At 44.4% G+C, this 18,157-nt stretch overlaps 1 protein-coding gene across 1 annotated transcript; it reads left to right on the plus strand.

The window, feature by feature from the left end:
- Window positions 1-4,613: 4,613 nt before the first annotated feature.
- Window positions 4,614-6,103, plus strand: LOC119317573 (ATP synthase protein MI25). Its single transcript, XM_037592058.1, has one exon. It carries the CDS (start codon window positions 5,443-5,445, stop codon window positions 6,019-6,021), a length of 579 nt encoding a protein of 192 aa, XP_037447955.1. The 5' UTR covers window positions 4,614-5,442; the 3' UTR covers window positions 6,022-6,103.
- The last annotated feature ends 12,054 nt before the right edge of the window (window positions 6,104-18,157 follow it).

The following is an 18,157-nucleotide window of genomic DNA, read 5'->3' on the forward strand; positions in this document are numbered from 1 at the left end:
TACAGCCAGCAGTTCTTATGGGCGTAACTCCCTCTAGTATTCCAATAATCTCCTTTCCTCCAATATGTCACTAGTATTCAAGTATGCGGCTCGTATTAGTATGCTAGGCGTTCGAGAGACCAGAATTCTTTTCATAGCCTTCCCTTCAATATGCCATCTTGTCTTGCGGCGCTCTATCCTTCCAAGCGAGCCTGTGCTCGGGGAGCACTCCTTCTATCATTCATAAAATATGCTTATCTCTCCTTGGTCGTAAAGCTTCGCTTTGCTTTCATTTACCGAAAATGCCATTGGAGTTTCCAGCCGGGAGGCGCAGTCTTGTACAAGCAACTTCTCTTCCTCTTTCGAAAAGTAGCAAAGCGGTGTCAGGTTGGAAGCCTGCGGGCCAGTCTGTTCTAGCGCCTCATTCTTTACATCCTTGCATTACTCTCTTCCTTTCCTCCTTGCCCTAACTTGAACTGGCTGAAACTAAAATGGCCGGACTTTCTAATGATGGCACTGGCTTGGCTGGATCGACATGAACTTCTATTAGGACAGCAACTGTTTTGCCCCCTGTCGAACTTTGACTGAGACATAGCCTTGCTGCTGCGGGGCAGCCGACTTCTAATTCTAGTTACTGTCCTTCTTGTTCATGTAGTGCCTGCCTCTCTCCAAAACTCCTTCCCGCACTTGATTGAGCAAAAGATGCAGCTTCACTAATTGAGTTAGGCACCTGCACTTCCACTGCAGCTCTGAGTTCATTCTTCAGACCCAAAAGAAATTGTGTCACCAGCAGCAGTCCTCCTACATTCAGATCATACAATTTAACCTAGCGGAGCGGATTCAACTACTTAAGATATTCTTCCTCAGAGCCAGTCTGCTCTCTATCATCATCTATCGTCTAAATAAGTAAATAATGACACCGATATAGATCTTGTTGAGGACCCCCATCCAAGCCATAGGAAAGAAAGCCACTGGAGTGCGACGCTCAAAGCAAAAGTAAGTAATAGGGAAACAAGGTTCTATTAGGCTTGCAGGGCTGCTGCTCTTTGAAAGACGAGGTCTAGTGGAAGAGGCGGGTCGGGCAAGTTGAGTACTCAGATTCGGCGCTTGCTTGACATCTCTCTTTGAATCTGAAACCTGACATGACCATTGATTCCGCCTCCATTGCCGGAAAGGATAACGATGGATCTTTAGCTAGCTCATAGGCAGAGGAAAGGTATACGTTAACAGATAAGGAAAAGTGGATCCGCTACCAAATACGTTGTGGAGCCGTGTTCTCCAGTGAGGAATGAGAACCTTTCCGGGGGCAAGGGTGGGCTTTAGCTGAGAATCAAAAGTACGATTCCCCAGAAACACATTCCCTTTCAAGCTGAGCTGAGACGTATCCGGCACCTTTACTTGGTCCAGTGCTGCCTCCGGCACTTCTTTCTCTTTCTTGTGCGAACAAACTAGAACCTGCCAGCCCAGCCCTATCTTCCGAATCAGAATGGACTAGTGATTTTGATCTATTGCCAGAGCCCTATTCTTATGATGGAAAGATCCGTGCTCACGTAGCTGTCAGAAAGTTTTACTTGCATCTATTTCAACTAGACGTGAGGTCTCTCCACGGCAACAACGAGGAGGAGGAGATCCACATTTAGAGGGCGAGGGGTTCGAAACTCGGGGAGGTCACATATGGTTGTGGAAGAAGAGCTTGTACGGGCTCCGAGGTCAAAGAAATTCGACAAGTTCTTGGTCGATCGATACCTTTCCATCCCTGGGCAGATCTCCAGATCCGATACGAGTGTAGATACTTTACTCCCTTCTTCCTCAGTGAGTAACGTATAATGTCTAGAACAAAGGAAGTGAGTCTAGCTCCACTCCGAGGGACAAGACGGAAATCTTCTACCGATGCCAACTGCAAGGCGTGCTTTCCTATGAACCGATTCTTAGACTACAGATCTCATCCCAACGATCTACTTGTACGAAAGAAAGAGAGATGATCTACTTGCAGCTACTGTTTGTTACCGCTGAACATCTGCTACCAATACCAAGAAATACCAATACGGACTTCTTGTTCCAATCGAAACGAGCAAACCTGGGGAAGATAGCAAGATTAGCAGAATGGGAACCCCCCATGGGGAAGGGCTCTGAGACGCACCACAGAGCCCGTAGCAGCTACTTTTAAGGTTTATCGCCCATCGGCCCAGAAATCCATAGAAAGACGATTGAGATTAGTGAATGGCATCGATCTGAAGTTCATAGAATCTCTAGCGTCTCTTTGTTCGTAACAAATGAGTAACTTAACTACTAATGTGACGAATAGTGCCAGGCGTAGTGTATCACTGGAATTCGATCAGTCTATTGGAAAGGGATCACTCTCTGATTCTGCTTCAAGTCCTGTGCGTGCCTGTTTCGAAGAATGCTATTCGCTCTAGTGTCTTGTGCCTGTTTCGAAGAATGCTATTCGCTCTAGTGGAAAAAGTAGCGATTTATGGCCATGATCCCGACCCGAACCCTCAAATGATGACGAACGGCTGACTTCACGTAGAACCCGTTATGCCAATCTGGATTCCACATCTGCTACAAGAAAATCGTCTTGAAAGATTGCAAATCAAGCATTCGTCCTTAGCTCAAGGATTGGATTACCGCAGTTCCTGAAAGATATCGTGCCAACAGAAAGATCTCGTTCCCGTAGATTCCGTTCGTTCCAGCAATCGTGCCGGAACTCACTGATCCATTCAAAGGATTTCTTTACCCGATGGCCAAAGGACCGATATCTTCTTCTCACGCCTAGCAAAGATCGAGTTCTGTTCTCACTTCACTTAATGAGCCTATTTCTCTGTTTTTATACCCGTTTAGATAGATGGGCTCTAAGGGAGAAGTGGCGCACTTTCTCGAGCTATCTAAGCATCCAGGGAAGTGATTCCACAAGCTAGGGAGATTCTCCTCTTTTCTTTTTCAGAGTTGAGCTCAGGCTAAGGCCAAGCATGGATCAATGTTTGTCAAATCATTCTCTGTTGAGTTGAGTCCTCGCCGAAGGTGCCGTGCCGTATAGTACTTCTCCGGTTATAGGTGATAGGTGCATGGCTTCCGCTCATAAAGAATGAGTGAGACCGGCGCTCAATCAATCAGCCACCAGTAGAGGATAAAGGAAAAAGGGGTTCATCAATGAGAGGCGCATGAGATTCTGTATTGGCCAACTCTTTCTAACTATCACTAGGCCGGATACTCCGATTCTCTGTGGACGATTTCCTTCTCTCTCGTTCAATGCCCTTTGGTCTCGAGGATCACCATTTGGTGGGGTTGGGGTCACACCCGAAGTCGTATTGGAGAATTGAGCGGAACTACTTCCATGTGCACTCTTTTCTCGGGTCAGGAAGCCCTGTTTTTGAAGCAGGAAGACCTCTTCGTCATCATTATTGGGGTATGGGCCCTAAATCATTGGAAAAGACGGTTTTATTTAGGGAATTGACACGATATCGCCTCCTTCTGTACTAACAAGGGAATGGATGAGTTCACTTAAGAAGCAGGCCTGGCCGGTACTAAAACAGAGAAGTCAGCTCAGGTTTCATCTCATCTAAGCAGCAGCCAAGCGATGATTCTGGAATCGTGCCATGCTTGACAGTTGGACTTCTCGCCATACATAGAAATGAACTGCTGATGAGCTAGCTATCCCCGATATGATCTGGTACTAGACTTCACACATGTTGCCATTGTATAATCGGAGAATCAACGCTGCTGTCTACCTTCGGAAAGCAAAATAGATGATTTTCGATACTAGGATGACTACTCCCGAGGCCTGTTTTAACTAAAGAATTTACAGGTGGCCCGGTCGGTAAACTATTCCCGAGAGAGGAGAAGCAGAAACATCAATCTGTATTTTCGTATCATATTCCAGCAGCTCCAATGCCTTAGAGCGGGATCTTATCTTCCTAGAAAGAAATGAGTGTTGCACACGGATAGCCAGCTACTCCTTATGAATGGGATGCATGCATATTTCAATTCATGAACTGAAGCTCGTAGAAATCCTTCCTATCCGCCTAGTTACCTATCCGGACTTGTTTCGTAGAAATCCTACCTTGCTTTTAGGCGGAGAAAGACTATTTTTTAGTTTCTTCGGTGCAAAAGTGCCGTAGGCAAGTCCATTTCATATAGCTGCAAAAGTTAGCAAGTCCTTTTTCCCTAAGGAAACTCGATTTCCAATGAAAAAAGTGCGGATCACTATGGGTCAAAAGTAGTGTTTTTCTAGTTTACCTCAAAAATGCATGTTTTGAGAGCAATATTTTTCGATCAAGTCCTAATCACTTAGCTGTAAAAGTAGGCTTTTTTCATCTCCCGAAACCCAGGCCCTCTCCCCAAAACTCCACACCAAGCCTTTAGATACGCAAATATGAGCTTGCCTTGGCTTTATTGCCCTTATCGGATGGAAGTTACGGATGAGAAATGACGTATCTTACGTATCGAATCTCAAGTAACGGATGAGAATTGACGTATTCAAAGTGGAAAGAACGAATATCGATTCTCGTGGATGAACGGAGGAAATGGGAACTTGGTCTTTGCACTCTTCTTTCGGGGGGGTTATCCCATGACATGAAAAAGACCAATCAAAAACTTCTGCAAGTTAATCCCTACTATCAATGTCATTCAGGAAACTTACACACCAAATGATGCCACAGAAGAGATTGCAGTACAAGAAGAAGAAGAAATCCCACAGGATCAGGACTCCCCTCCAAATGAGTATCTCATGCATATTTCGGCTCATGCAGTTTCAGGGCAGGTCACTGCTGGCACATTTTCAGTCAAGGTCACTGTTGGTGGACAAACAGGCATTGCCCTTATTGATACCGGCAGTTCAAGTACATTCATTGATTTGTATTTAGCAGTTACAACCACTTGCCATATCCAAAAGAAAAAATCGGCTAAAATAGCTGTGGCTGGGGGAGGCCAACTTACATCTGGGGCAATCATAGCAGACACTGCATTCTGCTTCTTGGTTTTCCAAAGGTCCGGAGGAGCGGAAGAGTTTCTAGTCGAGAAGGGTCGGGCATTAGCAAATCCTTCAATCCCAACTCTTGAAAAGAAGAAACCAATTTTAAGGCATCTCCTCCCCTCGGTGCATATTATCATATAGAAAGAAACGTTGCTATTCCGTTGCGTCTTAGACATTTCACTGATGCGGGGCGGGGAATCGAGTCTATTCAGGAGTGCATTTCCCTAGCGGACGAGGTGATTTATGCAAGATCTTGTCAAATTGATTGATTTAGCTGGCGACGAAAAAGAGCACGAAATGCTACTCGAAAACGCGTATAGTAAGTAGTCTTCGTCGATGGGACCTCCAGTGTATGCGTTACGAGGCAACTAGCATTTTGTCATTAAAGTTCGTGAAAGAATGTTTCGTTGGAAAAACCAACGCCGATCTAAAACTAAGTCTTCCTTTCAAAAGTGAGCGAGCAGAGCTGAAAAAGATGGAGTTACCTGGAGATGAGATTTCTTTCTACGGATATGAAGGATAGAAATATGCTATTTGCTGCTATTCCATCTATTTGTGCATCAAGTCCGAAGAAGATCTCAATCTATAATGAAGAAATGATAGTAGCTCGTTGTTTTATAGGCTTTCTCATATTCAGTCGGAAGAGTTTAGGTAAGACTTTCAAAGAAACTCTCGACGGGAGAATCGAGTCTATTCAGGAAGAATTGCTGCAATTCTTCAATCCTAACGAAGTAATTCCGGAGGAATCCAATGAACAACAACGATTACTTAGGATCAGCTTGCGAATTTGCAGCACCGTAGTAGAATCATTACCAACGGCACGCTGTGCGCCTAAGTGCGAAAAGACAGTGCAAGCTTTGTTATGCCGAAACCTAAATGTAAAGTCAGCAACACTTCTAAATGCCACTTCTTCCCGCCGCATCCGTCTTCAGGACGATATAGTCACAGGTTTTCACTTTTCAGTGAGTGAAAGATTTGTATCCGGGTCTACGTTCAAAGCTTCTACCATAGACCTAATTCGAGAAGGCTTGATAGTCCTAAGAAAGGTGAGGGTGGGGGGTTCTATTTAGGAAGAATAAGAAGAATCTCATTCATGTGTTCATGCTAACAGAAGAGCGGATCCAATACACATAAGACTTTTTTTCAGGAAATTCCTAATGTAACTGATGAATTTGGGATGTCATGCCCCACAAGTTAGTTGCCCAAGCGCTCCCTAGGAGGGCAGTCTACCACAAGATAGAGTTTGAGCCTGGAGCCAAAGCCCCAACCCCTCCATTTTAGGTTTTTCTCAGGAAAGAATTTCAGGAAGTCATATCGGCCAGATAAGCCTCTGACGGCTCCATATTGATTTTTCCCCAGTTTTCTTTCAGAAGAAGCAGGAGCCATTTTGCATTGGAACTCGGTATCCGCAGAGTCATCTCCTGAGAAAGACTTATTTCTTATTTATACAAGATTTCAGAGAACATAGTGAAGCCCTCAAAGCGCTAACAAAGTCGTAAGTAGAGAAGTTTTCCAAAAAGATACCTCGTTTTTCCATTAAGTGTGCGTTGTCTGATGAAGAATAACGGGGGAGCCAACTCAATAACCTAGCGGAGGAACCGTCCGGACTTGAAACAGCGGATGCAACCCTTGCATTTCGTTCTTTTGTTCTTTACTCTATTTTCGCTTTGGCACTCACTTCCTTTGGAATAAGGGCATTTTTCTTCTCTACTCGTTCCGTTGACCATCAAACAGTTTCTTAATTATGTTATGTCAAATGATGGGAAAAAGGAAGGAGTAATCAAAAAAGACTAGAACTACCCGATCCGTTGAAATACGATACGAAGGAAACGGACTTCAATCCCTCATTCTTATTGTTTGTTCTTCTGATCCCCTTGTTTTTAACTCGCTTAATTCGGAAGAGGAAAACGACAGCAGCTAAAGTGAGAAATAAACAACTGCTCGGAAAGCTTCGGTTTGAGCGTTGGTTTTGATGACAGTGAAGAAAGCTCGCCCAAAAGACGTACGTGGAACCAATGATACCAAAAAAAGAATCAAATATGAGGAGAACTGGGTGCATTGGTAAACGGCTCCGCCATAGCTTGTACGACTTCTGAATCCTATTAATGGCGCTCTCCGAATAAATAAGTAGATACAGGCGGACTACATACACGTGCTCTCCGAGTAGGGAAAGTGAGAAATCTACGGTCTTCCATCCGCGGATGTGACAAATCCAATCCAATTTGGTCTTGTCCCGTGGCTCGGACCCGGTCGCGTAAATGCAGCTACCACTACGACGGGATACTATAGTTATTTACTCTGTTTCAATCCCTATTTGGCCATTCAACAGTAGCGTACGGCCTTTGGAAAGCATCTCTTCCTAGAGGGGACTCCCGCTTGTGATCTTCTTCCTTGGGTCGGAGAAAATAGAACTTACCAATTGGAAATGGAAATGCCGAATGAATTGAACCAAACTACGGAAACTGTGGTTGAGCTTGCCTGTCATCAACGAAGGATGGTTGTGAAGTTGGTGGAAGAAAGCAAACCAATGAATGCAGCTAGTCACCCCGAAAGGCGAGCCCATGTCTTTTGAGAAACTGACACAACCTGTTGTGTTGACTTATCTTATACTAAGGGTCCGTCCCAGCCAACAAGGGATTTCTCATAATTCTAGGATGAAACAGCATCATATCTCAGCTTGATTATGAGAGAGATTGAAGTGAAAGAACGCGGTTTCAGAGCGTGGAAACGGAAAAGAATGAGGTGAAAGGGCCGACCCATGCGGCCCACTTAGAATGTGCTTTGACTTCCCCAGGTTGTACAATAGCACTATTTTCTGGACCCAAGTTCGAAAGGATTAGGGCACTGGATTGAAGAATAGCTCAGTCCGATAGAAACTTAGGTTGGGCTGGCGGAGGGATGAGTGGAGCTTCTGTATGACATGTACTGGTGTTTCATTAGTCCCTTGATCGGGTACCCGAAGCTCGCTTTGAGGAAGCAGTGCCATTTGGTTCTTCCTTCTTTCACGTCCATCCGCGAATGATTTGAGAATTCTTTTCATCACTGTTTGGATCGCAGACTTGACCGTTGTCTATAGAAAGAAAGTGCTCACTCGTTTTCTGTTTGTTTTCATGTGCGCATACACTCAGCCTAATTTAGTAAGTGTGAAGTGGAAGGGCGAGTACGGGTGAAAGCCCACTACCTTCCGGATAAAAGATATGCTCGATTTATAGATAGCTTTGCTTCACTATATAGCGTGGGACGAATTGATAAGCTCTGAATGCAGGAAGGGAAACCTTAGAGCTTTCTTCGCTTATCTTCCCAAGCAGACCATATGATTCTCATTATTCTATTTCTCTGTCTTTCCAACCAGCATTCCCGCTTATTCTGATTGGAGTGATGTGTGGTACCAGGGATAATGCAATTGATGGTGCTTGTGGCCCCACGGAATGACCGTCTAAAAGGAAATAGGCAGCAAGGGAGTTGGGTAGACTAAAGATACTGCCTTTAGCCCTCTGCGGCCTTTTTTTTGAAGTCAAGTCGTAAGGAAAGATCGATAGGATTTGGTCCATTTGGTGTCCTTCCAGACGGAGAAGCGAGAACCCTTTCTGCTTTGACCGCTTGCCCTCCTGGCACAGATGTGGGAAAAGGTCTCAGTTGCGGAATCAAATATGAATGAAGTTAGAACAATCAGCGTAAGCTCTTTCTCTAGGGCCACTATCAATAATGACAAGAACTCTTACCAACTAGCTTAACGCATCCGGTCTCCTTCTCCTTCGTACCCCTAGCGGATATGAATAATAGGAAGAAACAGGTCCTTTCTAAAGGCGGGCATTAGACCAGAGTTTCGTGAGCCGGAGAAGATCGATAAAGCTTAGAACTTGCTCGTTTGCAGGAGGAGGCGGTGGTATGACTCCGTCCGTTGAACGAGCATTTCGTGCCACCTGTTCGGCGTCCACATCCACTACCATTTTCTGATCCCAGTATCTATAGCAAAATCGCTATTTGCCTCACTCTATAGAAGGCCTCCCGTATGTAAGATCACCAACCAAGTTCCTTTCTTCTTTTGTTTGTGCCATCTTTACCAACTTCTACTTCTTGGCTGGCTTGATGCTTACAGGTCTTGCCTCTGCTGATACTGGTCATGGGGACAAGAACTCCATGGGAAGAGAGCAGATACCAATCCTAAACAACCCTTAGAATGGCCTCATCCAAACGGATGATTGTCATTGATAAGACGGGCAGGTGGTATGTTGATACTGAGCCGCTTCCCCTGTAGTTGTTAGCTCGTTCTTGACAAATCCGATCGGGTCTTCATAATCTGGAGTAAAAGGATTCGAACCTTTGCATGCCGATACCAAAAACCGATGCCTTACCACTTGGCTATACTCCAAACAAACGGTAGGTTCCTGGAGAACCGTGGAAACTAGTTAGTTCAAATCGAACTCAAAAGCAATGCGCATTATCTACGCCTTTTTTTGATTCACCAAGACCCGCTAAAGGCTGATACAAACGAATAGTGGGAGTTCTTTCTTACGAATATAAATGGAGGAAATATCCCTAGTATCTTTGTCCTCTGCAAAGATCATAAGATCAGATGGAGTTGGATTGATTTCTCGCATCTACTAGATCAGAGATCAGAGTCAGGGGAGCTCTCGTAAGTGAGCCTAAGTAAGTAGTGTGGTTCGAGCGGATCAGTCACCGCTGAGTTCTGCTTTCCTCGCAGAGTTGGTTTTAGCCGGAACCGCGCTCTTGCCTTCTTCTTGTGCCCCTTGATTATTGATCTGAATTCAAGTTAGATTAGAGAATACCGGTGCCTTTTGATCCACCCTTAGGTTTTAAAACTGTGGAGGTTCAGTTACAAAATGCAGTTTATGAGGCTGCTTTGTATGCCAGTGTGCAGGAAGGAGAGTTGGAAGATATACCTATATCCCCCAATAGAGAAAAGAGCGAGCAGGTTACCTACTCTTGTGGTGGATGGCGGCACTAGAAGTTGATGCTTTTTATGGACGGACATAGAAATTCTATTTCCAATAGAGCTGCAAACGCTACTGTAAGCCGAAGACGAATGCTGGCCAAAAGTAAGCAAAGCAGGAGAGGCGTCGTTTCCTTCAGTTGGTCAACCAACAGGTCTCCTCACTCTAGCATTTCTTCTTTGTTCGGTCGCAAGGCAGGGAAATGGAGGTATAAATACTATAGTTTGGTTAGTCTACTATATGATTCACTCTTGACCTTTCGGTCTCAGTGTTCCAAGGCTATATCTGCATATGCTAGGCTCGTCAAGTTTAACCTGAGTATTCTACGTGTGCAAAACTAGCTTGCACCCGTTGTAGATGGACGTAGAGCTTATCACACCCGATCATCACGTGGTGTCTGGGCACGACGAACTTTGGCAATGGTGCATACTCAGGGAGAACACTTTTTATCTTGAAATTTAGTGAGAGATCATCTTATAATGCTACCGTCAATCAAATCAAGATAAGATGCATAAAAGATAAATATCACATGCAATCAATATAAGTGACATGATATGGCCATCATCATCTTGTGCTTGTGATCTCCATCTCCGAAGCACCATCATGATCACCATCGTCACCGGCGCGACACCTTGATCTCCATCGTAGCATCGTTGTCGTCTCGTCAAACTTATGCTTCCACGACTATCGCTACCGCTTAGTGATAAAGTAAAGCATTACAGGGTGATTGCATTGCATACAATAAAGCGACAGCCATATGGCTCCTGCCAGTTGCCGATAACTCGGTTACAAAACATGACCATCTTATACAATAAAATTTAGCATCATGTCTTGACCATATCACATCACAACATGCCCTGCAAAAACAAGTTAGACGTCCTCTACTTTGTTGTTGCAAGTTTTATGTGGCTGCTGCGGGCTTTAGCAAGAACCGTTCTTACCTACGCATCAAAACCCAACGATAGTTTGTCAAGTTGGTGTTGTTTTAACCTTCGCAAGGACCGGGCGTAGCCACACTCGGTTCAACTAAAATTGGAGAAACTGACACCCGTCAGCCACCTGTGTGCAAAGCACGTCGGTAGAACCAGTCTTGCGTAAGCGTACGCGTAATGTCGGTCCGGGCCGCTTCATCCAACAATACCGCCGAACCAAAGTATGACATGCTGGTAAGCAGTATGACTTATATCGCCCACAACTCACTTGTGTTCTACTCGTGCATATGACATCAACGCATAAAACCTGGCTCGGATGCCACTGTTGGGGAACGTAGTAATTTCAAAAAAATCCTATGCACACGCAAGATCATGGTGATGCATAGCAATGAGAGGGGAGAGTGTTGTCTACGTACCCTCGTAGACCGAAAGCAAAAGCGTTAGCACAACACGGTTGATGTAGCAGTACGTCTTCACGATCCGACCGATCAAGTACCAAACGTACGACACCTCCGAGTTCAGCACACGTTCAGCCCAATGACATCCCTCGAACTCCGATCCAGCCGAGTGTTGAGGGAGAGTTTCGTCAGCATGACGGCGTGGTGATGATGTTGATGTTCTACCGACACAGGGCTTCACCTAAGCACCACTACAGTATTATCGAGGTGGACTATGGTGGAGGGGGGCACCGCACACGGCTAAAAGATCAACTGTAACACCCCGTATGTAACCTGCCATATTTGTATTCCAACTCTTGCCATTTCCGGCACTAAGTTATGATATTTCCTCGTTGTCAAGTTTTTTGTCTTCGTGTTTCTTTTTTCTTTGTCATGCATCTCATATAATGTCATCATGTGCATCGCATTTGCATACATGTTTGTCTCATGCATCCGAGCATTTTCCCCATTGTCCGTTTTGCATTCCGGCGCTCCTATGTCCTCCGGTGCCCCCTTTTACCTCTTTTCGTGTGCGGGTGTTAAACGTTCTTGGATTGGACCGAGACTTTCCAAGCGGCCTCGGTTTACTACCAGTAGACCGCCTGTCAAGTTTCGTGCCATTTGGACTTCGTTTGATACTCCAACGGTTAACCGAGGAACCGAAAAGGCCTCGTGTGTGTTGCAGCCCAACACCTCTCCAAAGTGGCCCAAAACCACCTAAACCCCTTCCATCATCTCGTTCGTTCGATTACAATCGCGTGGCCACAAACCGTGCTCAATTTGGAGCCTCCTAGCTCCCTCTACCTATAAATATAGACCTTCCCCCGAAAATCCTGGATCCCTTCCTACCCTAACCCTAAAAATCCGCTCGTCCACCGCCGGACATGTCCATTGCTCGCCGGACATCCCGCGCCGCCGCCCCGCGCCAATAGGAGGGCGCCAGGTGTCCCCGCCGGACCTCTCTCTCCTCTGGCCCGGAGAGCCCGGATCGGGCCCTCCCGGCCCGGTCGCCGCCGCCACTCGCCCGAGGCGACCCCGCCTCGCCGCGCCGCCCGCTTCCTCCTCCGCGCCGGTGAGTCCTCGACTCCGGTCGCCGCGAGGTTGCCGGACCCTGCCACCAAGCCGCACGTCGCCTCAGCTTCCGCGCCCCACACCGCCCGGCGCCGCCGCCGCCATCGCCGTCCGCCGTCGTACCAGGTCGCCGCTCACCGCCCCGTCGCCGGAATCGCCCTCCGCCGCCGTCTCCCACGTCTCCAGTGACATCTCCGTCGGGCCTCGAAAAGCGTGCAACCCTAGATCTGGATCTGGGAGGTTGACTTTTGCCTTAGTTCCAGTAATTTTTAGCATTTTTCATCGTATCGTAACTCATTAATCGTGGCTCCGTTTTGGGCGTGTAGCATATTAAATTGTTCGTCTCGATGAGTACTTCATTTCATCCCATTGCACCATGTTCATTTGAGCTCATCTTGATGCCCTAAAAGCTGTTGCAAGAGTGCTATTCAATGTTAGTTTCAGATTCTTGTCAGAGATTGCACATTTGTCATTTTTGCCATGTTTAATGTGTGCCTCCTATGAACTTGAGCCCTACATGTGTTTTGAAGTATGCCATGCCATCTTTACAGGGGTGTATGCCATGTATTTTTGTGATCTCTGTGGTGACTAGCACAAGCATGCAAAGTAGCCCTCGTAATGTTGCTGATTTCAGGGACTTAGAAATCTTCTAAGTCTTTGTCCTGTTAATATTTTTATGACATGTATTCATGTTGCTACAGAGTGATCCAAACCTCTTTTGAGCATGTTCAGTAAGGATCATTTTGAGATATTGTTGTGCTATATCCATCTTTGTCTTTGTTTGCAATTATGGAGCACCCTACCTTGACTCAATCGAGCTCTACTTTTGCTATTATGGAGCACCCTAGATTGTTTACATGTTAAGCAATTTTGCCGAGGTTGTTGTAGTTGATCCATGCATGCTATGTGGTTGTTCTTGCCATGTTTAGTTTCTGTGCCATGTCTACTTGCTGGGTGTATGCTTAGTTTGTCATGCAATGCCTTGTGGTGAGTGCATCGAGCTCGCAAACATTCCTACATGAATCTGTTTTGCCATGTTCCAGTTTTCTACTAAGTCTGAATATGTTAACGAAACTTGCTATGTTCACATGGTTGCCATTGTATTTTCTAATCCCTTTTGGCTCATGGTCAGTAAGGGACTTTTGTTGTATGCTTTGTGTAGTTTCATGCCATGTCTTGATTTGCCATGATATGTTCCTGTAGCATGTTGTTATCGTGCTCTAAACATTGCTTCTTGATGTTAAAATCCCAACATGTTGTTATTTTCACTAAGTCAGTAACCTGTTATCTTTTGCACTTTTGTCATGCTTGTTTGAACCTGCTATTGTGTGATTTAGCTGTAGCTCAGTGTTCATCTTTTGTCAAGCATCTTGAGTGGATCACTGCCATGTGATTTGTTTTCACGTTAGAGTGCAATAGCTTGTTGTTCTTGATGCATTTTGATGGCCTCGTGTTGTTAATTGCAAATCGGTGCCATATTTGTTTTGCTTGCCATTCGCAAACCGTGCATCCGATTCCGGTGATCTTTATATCGATTTCGACCGAAATCAACTCATCTTTCCAATGGCACTCTTGGTTTTCCAAGTTGAGGCCAGGTTCAATCTTTCCTTTCCGAAACATGCATATGCATTGCATATCGCATCCCGCATGTCATGTCATGTTTTGCATCATGTTGCTTGTGCATCGCATGTGGTTGATTGTGTCTACCGTTTGCTTGTGTTCTTGCCTTGGGTAGAGCCGGGAGACGAGTACGTGATCGAGGAACCAGTTGAGTACGCTTACGAGGATCAAACTAACATCAACTCGGAGAACTTTGCAGGCAAGATGACCACCGATACAACTCTACGCACGCTTGACGTTCGCTTTACCTAGAACAAGTATGAAACTAGAAGTACTTTGTAGGCATTGTTGGATAGCTTTGCAAGATAATAAAGAGTACGTAAATAAAAAGTAGGGGCTGTTTAGATAAAGAAACAATAAAGTAAATATAGCGAGTGTGGAAAAGTGGTGGTAGGAGTTACGAAATTGCCCCTAAGCAATTGACTACTTTACTAGACCGATAGCAAGTATTATGTGGGAGAGGCCACTGCTAGCATGTCATCCCTGACTTGGAATTCTATGCACTTATGATTGGAACTATTAGCAAGCATCCGCAACTACTAATGTTCATTAAGGTAAAACCCAACCATAGCATTAAGATATATTGGTACCCCTTCAATCCCGTATGCATCAATTTCTATGCTAGGTTGAAGCTTCTGTCACTCTTGCCCTCCAATACATAGTCCTATCAACATACAACTAACCCTAGGGTGTGATCCACGCGCGCAATCATATGATGGGCACCAAAGGACAGCAACATAACCACAAGCAAATTAAATCAATCATAGCAATTCATCAACCACCGATAGGACAACAAAAATCTACTTCGACATCATAGGATGGCAACACATCATTGGATAATAATATGAAGCATAAAGCACCATGTTCAAGTAGAGGGTACAGCGGGTTGCGGCAGAGTGGACTGCTGTAGATAGAGGGGGGAAGGTGATGGAGATGTTGGTGAAGATGGCGGAGGTGTTGGTGAAGATCGCGGTGATGATGATGGCCCCTGGTGGCGTTCTGGCGCCACCGGAAGCGAGGGGGAGAGAGCCCCCCTCCTTCTTCTTCTTCTTCCCTGACCTTCTCCCTAGATGGGAGAAGGGTTTCCCCTTTGGTCCCTGGTCTCCATGGCGTGGGAGGGGCGAGAGCCCCTCCGAGATTGGATCTGTCTCTCTGTCTCTCTCTGTTTCTGCGTTCTCAGATTCTTCCCTTTCACCGTTTCTTATATTCCCGGAGATCCGTAACTCCGATTGGGCTAAAAATTTAACACAATCTATACCCGGATATTAGCATTCTTGCGGCGAAAGAAGGGCATCAACCGCCTTATGGGGTGGCCACGAGGGTCAGGGGCGCGCCTGCCTCCCCAGAGCGCGCCCCCTACCTCGTGGGCCCCTCAAGCATCGTCTCGCGTGGATTCTTCTTCCCAAAAATCATATATATTCCAAAAAAAATCTCCGTCAGTTTTTATTTCGTTTGGACTCCGTTTGATATGGATATTCCGCGAAACAAAAAACATGCAACAAACAGGAACTGGCACTGGGCACTGGATCAATATGTTAGTCCCAAAAATATTATAAAAAGTTGCCAAAAGTATATGAAAGTTGTAGAATATTGGAATGGAACAATCAAAAATTATAGATATGACGGAGACGTATCAGCATCCCCAAGCTTAATTCCTGCTCGTCCTGGAGTAGATAAATGATAAAAAATATAATTTTTGATGTGGAATGCTACCTAGCATAATCTTGATCACATATCTAATCATGGCATGAATATTAAGACACGAGTGAATGAAAGAAATAGTCTATCATTTGACATAAAAACAATAATACTTCAAGCCCACTAATAAAGCAATCACGTCTTTTCAAAATAACATGGCCAGAGAAAGTTATCCCTACAAAATCATATAGTCTAGCTATGCTCCATCTTCACCACACAAAATATTCACATCATGCACAACCCCAATGACAAGCCAAGCAATTGTTTCATACTTTTGACGTTCTCAAACCTTTTCAACTTTCACGCAATACATGAGCATGAGCCATGGACATAGCACTATAGGTGGAATAGAATGGTGGTTGTGGAGAAGACAAAAAGGAGAAGATAGTCTCACATCAACTAGGCGTATCAATGGGCTATGGAGATGCCCATCAATAGATATCAATGTGAGTGAGTAGGGATTGCCATGCAACGGATGCCTAGAGTTATAAGTGTATGAAAGCTCAAACTGAAACTAAGTGGGTGTGCATCCAACTTGCTTGCTCATGAAGACCTCGGGCATTTGAGGAAGCCCATCATCAGAATATACAAGCCAAGTTCTATAATGAAAATTCCCACTAATATATGAAAGTGATAACTCAAGAGACTCTCTATATGAAGAACATGGTGCTATTTTGAAGCACAAGTGTAGAAAAAGGATAGTAGCACTGCCCCTTCTCTCTTTTTCTCTCATTTTTATTTGTTTTTTTATTTTTTTATTTTTTTGGTGGGCTTCTTTGGCCTCTTTTTTTATTTGGGTTTCTTTGGCCTCTTTTTTTTGTAAAGTCCGAAGTCTCATCCCGACTTATGGGGGAATCATAGTCTCCATCATCCTTTCCTCACTGGGGCAATGCTCTAATAATGATGATCATCACACTTTTATTTACTTACAACTCGATACTAGAACAAAGATATGACTCTATATGGATGCCTCCGGCGGTGTACCGAGATGTGCAATGATCTAGCGTAGCAATGATATCAAAAAACGGACAAGCCATGAAAACATCATGCTAGCTATCTTACGATCATGCAAAGCAATATGACAATGAATGCTCAAGTCATGTATATGATGATGATGGAAGTTGCATGGCAATATATCTCGTAATGGCTATGGAAATGCCATGATAAGTAGGTATGGTGGCTGTTTTGAGGAAGGTATATGGCGGGTTTATGGTACTGGCAAAAGTTGCGCGGTACTAGAGAGGCTAGCAATGGTGGAAGGGTGAGAGTGCGTATAATCCATGGACTCAACATTAGTCATAAAGAACTCACATACTTATTGCAAAAATCTATTAGTTATCGAAACAAAGTACTACGCGCATGCTTCTAGGGAGATAGATTGGTAGGAAAAGACCATCGCTCGTCCCCGACCGCCACTCATAAGGAAGCCAATCAATAAATAAATCATGCTCCGACTTCGTTACATAACGGTTCACCATACGTGCATGCTACGGGAATCACAAACTTCAACACAAGTATTTCTACAATCCACAACTACCCACTAGCATGACTCTAATATCACCATCTTTATATCGCAAAACTATTGCAAGGAATCAAACATATCATATTCAGTGATCTACAAGTTTTATGTAGGATTTTATGACTAACCATGTGAATGACCAGTTCCTGCCATCTCTCTAAATAGATATAAGTGAAGCAAGAGAGTTTAATTCTTTCTACAAAAGATATGCCCACGCTCTAACAAATATAAGTGAAGCAAAAGAGCATTCTACAAAATGGTGGTTGTCTATGTAAAGAGAAACAGGCAATCCAAACTTCAAATGATATAAGTGAAGCACATGAAGCATTCTATAAAGCCATACTCAAAAGATATAAGTGAAGTGCAAAGAGCATTCTGTAAATCAACCAAGGACTATCTCATACCAGCATGGTGCATAAAAGAAAAATGAAAACTAAATGCAAAAGACGCTCCAAGATTGCACATATCGCATGAATGAAACGAATCCGAAAACATACCGATACTTGTTGAAGAAAGAGGGGATGCCTTCCCAGCATCCCCAAGCTTAGACGCTTGAGTATCCATGGATATTTACTTGGGGTGCCTCGGGCATCCCCAAGCTTGAGCTCTTGCCTCTCTTCCTTCTTCTTACATCGAGACCTTCTCGATCATCGAACACTTCATCCACACAAAACTTCAACAAAAAACTCGGTAAGATCCGTTAGTATAATAAAGCAAATCACTACTCTAAGTATTGTTGAAAACCAATTCATATTTTGTTTTTGCATTATGTCTACTGTAGTATAACTTTTTCATGGCTTAATCCACTAATATAAATTGATAGTTTCATCAAAACAAGCAAACTATGCATCAAAAACAGAATCTGTCTAAAACAGAACAGTCTGCAATAATCTGAACATTCACCATACTTCTGATACTTGAAAAATTCTACCAAAATTAGGAAGAATAAAAAATTTGTATAGTAAGACAGTGAA

This window comes from Triticum dicoccoides, chromosome 6A (assembly GCF_002162155.2).
Source record: "Triticum dicoccoides isolate Atlit2015 ecotype Zavitan chromosome 6A, WEW_v2.0, whole genome shotgun sequence".
Taxonomy (NCBI): domain Eukaryota; kingdom Viridiplantae; phylum Streptophyta; class Magnoliopsida; order Poales; family Poaceae; genus Triticum; species Triticum dicoccoides.